Source organism: Protopterus annectens, chromosome 2.part2 (genome assembly GCF_019279795.1).
Source record: "Protopterus annectens isolate FY-2018-M chromosome 2.part2, PAN1.0, whole genome shotgun sequence".
NCBI lineage: Eukaryota > Metazoa > Chordata > Ceratodontiformes > Protopteridae > Protopterus > Protopterus annectens.
Genome location: NC_056730.1, coordinates 479,134,124 through 479,146,566, shown reverse-complemented (window position 1 = coordinate 479,146,566; position 12,443 = coordinate 479,134,124). Strand labels below are relative to the sequence as shown.

General features: G+C 37.8%; 1 protein-coding gene across 1 annotated transcript in view; it reads right to left on the bottom strand.

The window, feature by feature from the left end:
- The window catches only part of SV2C (synaptic vesicle glycoprotein 2C), a 1,515,246-nt gene that overhangs the window by 487,602 nt on the left and 1,015,201 nt on the right, over positions 1–12,443 (bottom strand). Inside the window, exon 6 of the mRNA XM_044063964.1 lies at positions 1,508–1,597. Within this exon, the coding sequence (XP_043919899.1) occupies positions 1,508–1,597 (90 nt within the window). The remainder of the gene's footprint in view (positions 1–1,507; positions 1,598–12,443) is intronic.

Genomic DNA, 12,443 nt, shown 5'->3' with positions numbered 1-12,443 from the left:
GCCTAGGATCCTCTTTGTGAGATAATTTTGTGACCTCTCCAGTTGTTGCAGGTGTCTAGTGAGGTACATGCCAAATGGGGCACTGTACTCAATGACTGGCCTAATGAGGGAAGAGTAGAGGGAAACAATGACTTCTTTCTTCCTGGATGCAAAACCCTTAGTAATGAGATGTGCCACATAGAAGGACTTTCTGACCACAGTGGCAATGTGGTGGTCAAAAGAGAGGTTGCTGTCAACCTGTGTTCCCAGATCTCTTATACCGCCTTCTGCATTCAGTGGACTACCGTTAGTGTGGTAATTCATGGGAGTCTGTTTTTTCCCAAAGTGGATAATGACACATTTTTTTGGCATTGAGCTTAAGGCCATGGTTCTTACACCAGTTGTTGATCTCAGTGAGGCCATTCTGTAGGATGTCAACATCACTTGGGGAGTTAATAATAGCTCCCAACTTGCAGTCATCTGTGAACTTTGTCAGCCAGAGTCCCTTTCTGTTGGCTTGTACTTCAGAGAATTTGATACCAAACAGAGAGGACCCAGGACTGAACCCTGTGGGTCTCCACTCATGACTAGTCAGCAGTCTGATTTGGAGTCAGCTGCTTTCATACTGTAGTTTCTATCTGTGAGCCAGTTTGCAACCCATCTAGTGATATAGGGGTTGATGCCTAGCTTAGTGAGTTTTTTATGATTCCTGAGTGGGGAATGGTATCAAAGGCCTTGTCCCGATCAAGGTAGGCTGTATGAACCACCTTGCCTTCATCCACAGCTCTGGTGACTGACTCAAAGAAGTCAACCAAGTTGAGCAGGCATGATCTACCCTTCACAAAACCAAACTGTATGGGATCCAGAGTTTGGAGATTCCCTATATCCTTATTTATTAGGTCCATGATGATGCGTTCCATAGCTTTGCACATCAGACTCATCAGGCTAATGGGGTGATAGTTCCCAGGGTCTGCAGTTGCTCCTCCTTTGTGGAGAGGGATGACTGTACCAGTGCGCCATTCGGTAGGGACAAAGCCTGAGGTGAGGCTGTGATTGAACAGGGCACACATGTGAGGTGCCATTCATTATACATTTTCTCATTTTGTTTGTACATTTGTGTCAGTCTTGATAGGCAGATGGTCCATATTTATTGTTTCTTGAGATTTAATGGTGCTACCCCTATTGTCTGGTTCATGAGAAAATCATATTAGAATCCAAAGCCATCTTCATTCCGTACTACCTTGTTTATTACTATTTTGATAACTTTTGTCAGGATATTTAACTGGGAAGGGATATTATAAAATTCTGAGACTATCCAGAACAAGGCTGTAGCCCTACTGTATGCTACATTGTGGCAGGAATCTACATTACAACCTTGCATTCTTTGTCAAACCACTTACTAATTCTCCTGCAGATATGCATATTATTTTTGATGTGATATGACAGCTAAAAAGCCGATGTTACTAAAATGCCACATTGCCAAAGGAAAGTTTTGGTTGTCCAATTTCATGCCAACAGCGATACTCACTGTAAACACCTTCTCGGGCTGTCCACGAGCTCGCATATTGGTATCATGGATTTGCTTGAGAATCATCCAGGCTTCATCGTGTTTCCCTGCCTGAGAAGGAAAAAAAAAATATATTTATGGATACAAGTTACAAGCATGGCAACAGGCTTAGAGGAGACTATACAAACATTTTTCAAGAACGAGTTACACATCTGTGTTCTAATACAATAGTTCATTATAGAGATATAGACACCTGTTAGTGATACAGGAAATGTTGTGTGGCTTATAAACAAAGAGCATAGCTATGGTACATGAGGTGATAAATGTTTTTTCAGACAATAAGTATATGGGTCATTACTACTGAAATATCCTGGGTATTTGTGAAACAGACAGCTGATATACTGCATTCAGGGAAAATATTGCCTTCCAGCCAGTGTATTTTACATATTTATTCATTCTCCAAAATTACCTGATTAATATGTTTTATAATACTGCGATACACTTCTGTGATACAATATTATATTATGAGATATGCATAAATGAAGACTGCATGCATGTCTAAAGAGGTTGCTAAGAATGATATGTAAACAGATCTATGACTGTGCTACGAATAACAGATTCATCAACAACATGTCAATAAATAAATTGACTGCTGTTGGCACTGTCTGTTGAAACAGTGGGACTGAATCTGCCATCTGACAACAGAGTTGTACAAAATGAAACATACCATCACACATTTAATCTAGGGGCATTGTCATGCCACACGATTCCCCAATATTGCACCCTGCAGAAAAATAAACCCCCAACCTGCAGCAGTCACCCCTGAAAAATGTGATCCCTCAGCAGTAAGAAATCATTGTAAAATATAGTCAACGTAGTGATATTTAGATGTTTGGGTCTCAAGTCAAAATCTTTTTTCTTTTGCTACCCTTCCTCGCCAATACATGAAAAGCAGTATTTTATTTCTTTTTTGTCTTGTTTGGGAGAATACCTCACACCACAAATGTAGAATATACTTTTCAGTCATAAAGTTAAATTAGGTTTTAATTAGTAGTACATGTGTATTTAAATTGTACTTTTACATAGGAAGAATCTTACTTTAGATATGGAGAGACTTCATGAGCTAACTTTCAAAGACTTGTTAAATAACACAGTTCAAGAATCACCTCATGACTAAGACAGAATATATGTGTGTGAATGAGAGGGAGGATAGAGGAATGGTGAGGATGCAGGGAGTAGAGGTGGCGAAGGTGGATTAGTTTAAATACTTGGGATCAACAGTTCAGAGTAATGGTGAGTGTGGAAGAGAGGTGAAGAAGAGAGCACAGGCAGGGTGGAGTATATGGAGAAGAGTGTCAGGAGTGATTTGTGACAGACGAGTATCAGTAAGAGTGAAAGGGAAGGTCTACAAGAGGGTAATGAGACCAGCTATGTTATATGAGTTGGAGACAGTGGCATTGACAAAAAGGCAGGAGTCAGAGATTGATGTGGCAGAGTTGAAGATGTTAAGATTTGCACTAGGTGTGACGAGGATGGACAGGATTAGGAATAAGTATATTAGAGGGTCAGCCCAGGTTGGAAGGTTTGGAGACAAAGTCAGAGAGGCAAAATTGCATTGGTTTGGATATGTGCTGAGGAGGGATGCAGTGTATATTGGGAAAAAGATGCTAAGGATGAAGCTGCCAGGTAACAGGAAAAGAGGAAGGCATAAGATAAGGTTTATGGATGTGGTGAGAGAGGACATGCAGGTGGTGGGTGTGACAGAGCAAGATGCAGAGGACAGGAAGGAATGGAAACAGTTGATCTGCTGTGGCGACCCCTAACGGGAGCAGCCGAAAGAAGAAGAAGAAGAAGAAGAAGAATCACCTCATGCCTACAGAAAATGCACTCCTTTTTGACACAACCTTAAATATTTATGAGAGATGCAAGCATATTGACAATATTAAGGCTAACCTCTTCGCATTAGTCCCCTATGAAAGCATGCATACGCACTCAGTACTACATTTGCAGATGTTTGAAAGAATACATCTTTAGAAACCTGAAGCCATACATTTGACAAAATCAGAGCCTCATTTACATAAGATATTACAAACAATTCTCACTGACCTCAGTAAATCAAATGTACATAGTCAGAGTACCATAGTAGTGGGGGAGAGTCCATGACAACCAAATACCTGAGTTTAAACTTAACCAATGCACACTTGGAAACCCCATTAATGCAGATACTGTGACCCGGCAGCTCCAGTATTATCATAGTAATCGGTGACTCAAAAATACCTAAAACAGATGCATACCTGAACAGAATGGAGTTTATGACAGTATTTTTGCCTGCTGGATGCCAAAATTAGGAACAATTTAACTAGGTTACAAGAGATTAAGAATAATTATGGCATGGGCATTTCTCACATTGGAGACAACCTTCTAAAGAAGCCTCATTCTTGGGTATACAGCAACCTATGGCACAGCTCTCAACTCTATATCCAAATTGTGTACCACTATTAGGAGGAGGGAGGTTGGCATAATGGTTAAGGCATTTACCTTATGAACATAAGGTGCAGGGTTTGATTCTCGCATGGGGTAATTGGCTAGGCTTAAAATGGCCCGTAAGGGCAGTTAGCCTAGTAAGAAACTATGAACTACATTTCCTAATATAGCACAAATGGGCAAAATGTGGAAGACTTTCTCACAGTTTAACACCTTCAACTGCAAAGCTGACAACATTGTTAAAACATGCTACATTGTTCTAATATAAAGTTATTTTGTTGACTTAAAATAATTCACTATAACTTAAAAGGGACATTAGTTAAAAAAAAAGTTCTTAACAAGGACTCTGTGACAAACCATTTTAATATGGAACAGCATAGAACCTGAATTTTTTTAAAGATGTCAGATGAGGAGCATTCCTCACAATGAGGCACATGTGAGAGATGGACTGTGGTTGCATTATTGAACATCCTAACAAGCATATGACAAATTCATCTGCTTAGGAAAATCCACTAGTAGTCTTAAACGACACCTGTATATCAAGACAAATTTTTGACAATCAATCACTCAGCACATGGTGTCATAAACAAAAGAATCAATGCATGTCACTATGGACTGAGATGTGCAACCAGATGGAGTGCTTTGCATCCAGTGGGCTTCATCTCAATTCCCAAGGAATGCAAGTACTGACACAATTTTTTATCCCCTTAGTATATTTTCAAGCCACCAAATTCCAAAATAAAATTCAAGCATCTTCCAGATAAAATGGGATGAAGGTGTTTTTTGCTAAATACTAGAACATTTAACAATATGGATGACCTAAACACTTTTCTTTCCTTATAGAATGTTATATATTTACAATTACTGAAACTTTATTCAAAGATCCAAAATGTTAATCAGAATTTCCAATGTGTACCTCCAATGAGTGATAAAGCAGAGATGGGTAGGTGTTGATGTCTCAGTATTCTTAAAAGAACACTTAAGTCAGAAGCCAAGAAAGCAACTCTAGACTAGAAATTGTTCATGCACTAATTAGCGTCAGTGGTATTTATTATATTTTTATTGCTCATACTTTAACATCAGTGGTATTGATTATAATGTTATTATAATTCCTTACACTTTAGCATCAGTGGTATCGATAATAATATTTTATAATTCTTTATTTATGAAGTAGCATCAGTGGTATAGATTGCAATATTATTTTAATTGATGACACGTAATATTAGTATAATCATGCATTAATCATCAGTGGCATTGATTATAATATTGCATGAATCTACTGTGCATCTTCTATGTTCCCTACGGATTGTGAGGATTTCCTGACGAAATTTTCAGAAAGTAGAAAACAATGAAAATACAATCCTTAGGCGGGATTATTACAACCTAAATGTTCACTGAGTAAACTGTTCAACATCAAATAAATTTGCTAAAACATTAATTGACTGTGTTAATTAGAGCAATTTGGAGGAAACAGTACAAAGTCTGACTAGGAATAGAAACATCTTAAATAGCATACAGATCTAGAATCTGTCTGCTCCCATCCCATAGTTGCATTCTCTGTAGTTACCATAGATCCCGGTGCAATCATCTTTAACCTGAGAGTAAATTTAAATTCAGTTACAAATATATCTTTCAGTTTGGACTATGATGCAATAAATGGCTTACATTAACTCCTTATGTATATAATTTATTGTGTTCTGTTACATCAGACATATTTTGCTGAGTTGGTATTGAAAGGGAGTTTCTTTAATGGAGGTATCTAGTTTCAAGGGACCCGTTTTTTTCACGTTCTTATTTCATGTATTTCTAACTGCAGTTTATTACTTACTGTGGGATTGCTGTTTGTGAGTGTCCACTATGTGGTTTCATTGAGGAGTTTGGTCAAGTTATGCTTTTGTGATGTACTCCAATATGTTTTATTAAGAACAATGTAACTGCTGCTTGTAAGAGATCACTTTACTGGGGATGTTCTCCATTCTCCAATGTTATGACGTTGGCACATACAAGAAAGGGGAGTGGGTAGTGCATATAAACTTCCTTCCTGTAAAAGTACTAATTTTAATGTAATTGGGGGGAGGGCATTGAAGAACTTGTCTTTCCAATCAGATGTAATTGACTAAGAGATCCTTCGTGTATACACTGATGACTCACAGGGCACAAATATACTAGAAGAGTCAACAAAAATCCTTTTGGCGGAATCACAAAATTTATGACATCCAGCAGAAAAAGATGTACTGTTTAGCCTTCAAAAATTACTGTAGTCCTAAATGTCTATAAGACATAAAATAGAAAGCAGCTTTTCTTATCATATCTACCAGACATAACTATTAACTCGGCTTGATCTTTAAGACTGAAAATAATAATAGTAATTCAATGTTCTTTGTATCATATTAGTCAGAAAAACTAATACATGCTGTTTCTTTATCAGATAGTTCTCTTATGGACACATTTATTTATTTATTTTATTTATTTATTTAACATTTGTTGACCAGGAAAGTTCGACTAGGTTCCACAGAGCCTGTTTTCAGCGGAGGCCCGGGGAGAAATGCTCCAGATACATGTCTTTGGAATGTGCGTTTAACATTTCACTAATTTAACTACATATAGCATTCATGTTCAATAACCCAGTTTTTAAAGATGTGTACGTAAGTTAATGAAGGAGTTTCATTCCAAAATAGTTTTATGCATTCAATGTTTTATTTAATTTTATTTCCCTTGACCAATAGTACTTTTGTTTGTTTCTTATTATGTTTTTAAATACTTACAGCATTTCATTTGGTTGTTTTGTTGTCATGGTATTTTATGAAGAGATTGCAACATTAATTTAAAAATACTTAGCATATGCTACCACCTTTTTGTACTGCTGTCAGCATTGCTTGTTGCAGTATGAATGCCAACAGAACATCAGATCACAAACTCAGCTGCTGATGCCCCAGTTCAGATCAGCTCAAGTCTGATCACTCAGTTGAACAGCATGTTTTGGTGACAGCAAACCCTGTTCTCACATGGGGCATCCTGCTCAAATGGGCCCCAACACATAGCTGGCAATCTTGTTTTGATATTATGTTTAAAGTTTGCCAAAAAACTAAAGCATGCCGAACACTGATGTAGCTAGTAAGATATATAACAATGGCTCTGATGACATGAAAAAATGACATGAAAAAATGACTACAACAAATTACTTCCACTCCATAAAACACACCTCTGGTTGTACAGGAAAAAATGAACTCCATTTGTCAACACACAACCTTAGTGACTTTTTATCAGAAGTATATTTCAGATTTTCAGTAAACCTGCTCTGCTTCCCATGACATCTATTTTTCTTGGTTCCCTGCCCCAGTTGATTTTGGGTGCCTGGCTACCCTTCCATGGTTCCCCTGCCTTCCCATGAAATGCCTGATGGGAAGGAAAAAAATGGGGACATACAAGTTTCTTAATGGTATCAAACCTTGGCTCAGGATCCCATTGGAAGCCATGAAATAGGCAAGGAGTAAAACTGACAGCCATCAGAGATGTATACACTAGTGTAAAGGCTTTTTGATAAGTCCTATCCCTTCAAGCTAATGATGTCCATGTAAGCAGGGTGAGTCATGCCTACACATACATCATCGGCCTATACGTAGGGAGGGCAAGTCATGAGGTGTGGTCTGTCAGAAAATGTCCATCTCAGGCCCCATTATGGTCATGCATTTTTCAGCGTATCCACTCACCAGTGATGTTCCCCTAGTTCTGACCAGCAGCAGGGCTTTGGGGATTAGCTCAGCTCACACCTTCCTCCAGATGGCCAAACCACTGTCCCCTATTAGCCAACCAAGTGCTTGAGCCACTAACTGAATCTGGGCCAACTGGCTCATAGTCAGGGCTTCATTACTCCTTGGCACCAAACTGGCCACTTTTAATTTTGACATTGCCTCCTAGCTTAATTTGATCCTTCAAACCATTCAAAAGCATTTCTGGTTGTAGTGAAAATACATTATCTTTGCCAGTACAGAACACAAACTCTGTTTTGTGAGCAAGGCTGTTTTTATGAAACAAATCTACATAGTTTGTGAATCCCACAATTCTTCTAACATAAATAGCCACCTCAACTGAGTTCATCATGCTGGTAGGAGAGTTTGACCTCTAAACCTGATGTAACACCCAATCAATGATTTATCTGATGCTTCTCTGGATTCTACTGTAAATATCAACTTTGTATTAGTGTTAGTGAAGGCCCTATGTATGTTAGAAGCTAGCATGCTAGTCTCATGGGTCTGGTCTCCTGAATATGTTAATTCTGTTTGGACCTTCTGAATACTTTGCTGTTGCTCTTGTCCCATGACCCAGTTCTGCTGGGATCCACTAACATTTTTAATCCAGTTGGTGACCACAGTTTTGGTCCTTCTGCTAACCATCCGACTTTATTCATCTTTCTGTGGGCTTCATGACTCTAATTCTGTTAAACCTAATGATACCTTACATCTTGCAAATACGCTGAAATCTTTTTGACATGCCTACTGCCATTGAACTGCCTGATCTCACTGTCCTGTTATCCTTCATGCTTTCATAATATTAAGAACTAAACTTGGATAATAGTTGCTTTTTTTATTTATTTACATTTGTTAACCTGGATAGTCTGACTGAGCTAAAGGCCCCTTCTCAGCAGAGTCCTGGGGAGAAAAGCTCCACAATCAAAATTACATTTTAGCAAGTAAAATGACATTAGGACAACTGTTCTTAAACAATAAGAAAAATAAGTTTTAATTTAAACATTATGTATAGAAATATGCAAGTTTAAATACAAAGCAGGAACTGAATACATAATGATACATTAAAAAGACAAGAGGATTAGCACTAAAAAAGAATAAGGATGGAGAAAAACAGTGAGAGAAAATGTGAACAGAAAGAAGAACGCATTTATAATAAAAGACAGTTAAGATGCAGAATTAGAACTCTAAAATGAAGCGTATTTCTCAAAACCTCAGTTGTAACAGGAGCAAATCAGTGAGATTTGTAGTAATAGTTATAGGTCAGTTTCTGTTAAGATATATGTTGTATATTCAGGCATCATAAGAATAGGTAGTTAAAGGACATAATGATTTTTTTTAATTTTATAGACGTATTTTTAGATATGATTCTGTTCTGATTTCCTGTGGGATGGTATTCCAAAGTTTAACGACATAAGCTGAATAGTGAGAGTCTCCATGTTGGTTATTGGATTTGATAATGTGTATTTAATTTAAATGTTGAGCTCTTAGCTGCCTAATTGTGTAGTGGTTTTAATTATATTGCTACTTGCTTGATATTTCTTTGGTTAATGTAAAATATTATGGGTCCTTTTTAGCTGTACTATAGTTAAATTATGCTGTACTCTGAACCACTGTAATTTTTGTATTGCTGTGCAATGATGTGTTTTGTTAGAAAGACTGGTAACAAATTTGATGGTTTTGTGACAGCATTTTTCTAGAGAATTTTCTGAATGGTTGTAAGACTGGGGGATCCAGATAATAAAGTTGTCAGTAGTAGAGTTTGAGCAACTTGAAGCTGTGCTTGTTCGTAGGTTCATAGATTAGTACTAGGCTAACTGCCCTTGTGCACCATTTTAAGCCTAGCCAATCACCCCATGTGAGAATCAAACCCTGTATCTTGTGTCTTTAAGGTAAACACCATAAACATTATGTCAACCTCCCAAATATATCTCTTGACTTTATACAATGTTTCTAGTTTTTGATTTGTTTTGGTTACCCATGTAGTTAATTAATTGATCAAAATTTAGCTTATGATCTGTGATTACCTCTAGAAGCTTGATATGAGTCACTTATTGAATAACAGCTTTGTTTGTTAAAATTATTTTAAATTCTGGGATGGCTTTTGCATTTGGATCTGAGGTAAAAATCATTATGTTTTTTTTTTAGCACTTAATATTACCTGAGAGCATATGAGCCGCTCCTTTAATTTTGTGAATGGAATTTGAGTCAAAGACAAAAGTTGGATAAGTATTTTGTCAGAGCATATCAAGGAAAAGTCATCTGCATTCTGTATCAAGGTTCCCTGATTTACAATTTTGTGCTTATCAGTGATGACAAGGGCAGGGTCAGCCTTAGGTCAAGTGGTGCCCTAGGAAAAAGGGCTCCACAGTGCCCCACCATACCACCTAGTGCCCCCCAAGTAAGTGGCAAAGTAAAGAATATTGAAGTACACTCACTTGTGTTAAAATCTTATTTGACTTTCCCCGGTTAGGGGTCACCACAGCAGAACATCTGTCTGCTCATGATTGGCAGTGGAGTTTTACAGTGTTGAGTTGCCAGCCTGGCACCCAACCTTCCATAGAAGGCACACACACACACACACACACACACACACACACACACACACACACACACACACACACACACACACACACACACACACACACACACACACACACACACACACACACACCTAGGGCCAATTTAGAGTGTCCAATCCACCTACAGCATGTCTTTGGGATGTGGGAAGAAACCAGTGCACCTCCACGCGACCACAGGGAGGACATGCAGACTCTGCACAGAAGGCACCCCAGCTGAGGATCAAACAGAAGAACCTCTTGCTGTGAAGTGACAACGTTAACCACTGCACCACCATGGCTGCCCACTCACTTGTGTTAAAATAAGTGTTGAAATGATGTCATTCACTTAACTGTTCTACCTTTAAGATAAATTTCAGACCATGATGGTGTTAAATTAGGTAAGCCAAAATGAGAAAGTCTTTTTACTTGTATACAATAGGTACTGTAATAAAGGATTTCAATACATTGAAAAAGAGTGCTGTAGTGGTATATTCTTAGTTTATATGCAAATGCATTTTATTTAAAAATGCTTAGAGGTGGTATCCATGCTGTATCTGTACAATACTCTGAATGAAATAAATGATGAGTAGGTGAAATAGTTTATTATAAGTTAAATAACTTAACATTGTGAATGTATTGTTTCAAGTATTTTAGAGAAAGTGGTGATAATATGGCTACAGGTCTGAAGTTTGAGACATTATGGTCCAGTCCTCCTGTATGCATAGAACTTGTATATGAATATGTTCATATTAATGGGACATATTTTTCTTTGACATATTTGTTTATTAAAATTAAAACTGGATAAGCTATTGAAACAGCTGCTGTACAAGGATACCCAAAAGACAAGTTATTGGGAACCATAGTCATAACTGTATGCTTTCTTAGTAATTTTTGTCTACATCTGTGGAAACAAGATTTAGAGAGAAGTTGTGGTATTTATTGGGGTTACTATCTGAGGAATCAGTAACAGACTTTATGTTGGTGCTATGTGATAAATTAGAAACATTCTGTTATTGAAGTAAAGCAAAGTAGCGGACTGTGTAATGTGAGAATTCAGAATGCATGCCAATTTAAAGTATTTCCCTTGGGGTAGAAAATGTGATATAACCTTCTTACCTAGGTGTATTGATTTGTTGATACAGTTCTAGTAGAGCTTAGGATTATTATTGTTGGGGATTTGAAACTGATGGAAACATTTCTTTTCTTTTCATTTTTAATTATACCTTTTGCTTTGTTTCTGAGGGAGCTATATGTTTGGAAGTTATATGTAGTCTGACTTTTTTTCAAGATTTCCATGCTTTATCTCAAATGTCATTGACTGTTTAATATCCAAAGTTAACCAGGAAGTAAATAATGTTACTACCCCATTCATCCCTGCTCTGGGGTTTTGCTACACACCCCAATTACTAAATATAATAACTCTGACATCTGCACAACCTCAGAGTTAGTCAGTGGTGGCTCATGCTATTGGACTGCAGGACTGCAGCCCCCCAGATGTAAAATGAAAGAAAATAGAATTGTAAAATAATTAGCTGCGAATCCCAGAACTGCGCATGTGTGCTCGGCGAGTTCCTATCCAGACTGCCATTTAGCCAGTCCGAATTATGAAGAGAAGGCATCAGAAGTCTATGCGGTTTGTAACCACATAGACTGGAAGGAGATTAGACTGCAACATCTGCAGTGATGTACATGGATTGGATAGCAACTGATTGTCTCTCAGGAAGGGAATTTGCAAGGGAAAGGAGGTGTATTTGGTGCTCTCGCTGCTGCAAGGGAATATACAGGGTGTGTGTGTGTGTGTGTGTGTGTGTGTGTGTGTGTGTGTGTGTGTGTGTGTGTGTGTGTGTGTGTGAAATACCCCAGTTAAATATACCTGGTGGCTACAGTTACTCAGACTCAAGCCCTGTACCTTGGGTACAGGTAGCAAGAGCCTGAATTCCCTACCCACTACCACTTGTGAAAACTGTTTGCAGAACTTCACTGCAGAACTCTGAGTAGACTTTTATGATGGAAATGTTCTGAATTGGGCAGTTTTGTCATTATTTGTGCATGCATTTTGTTTCATTGTTTACTGCAAAAATGTTTGAAACAATAAATTTTAAAAAATAAGTAATCTCCGTGGTATCCCTGAAGTCTCAAAACAACCCACTAAAGCGTAGTGGGTCT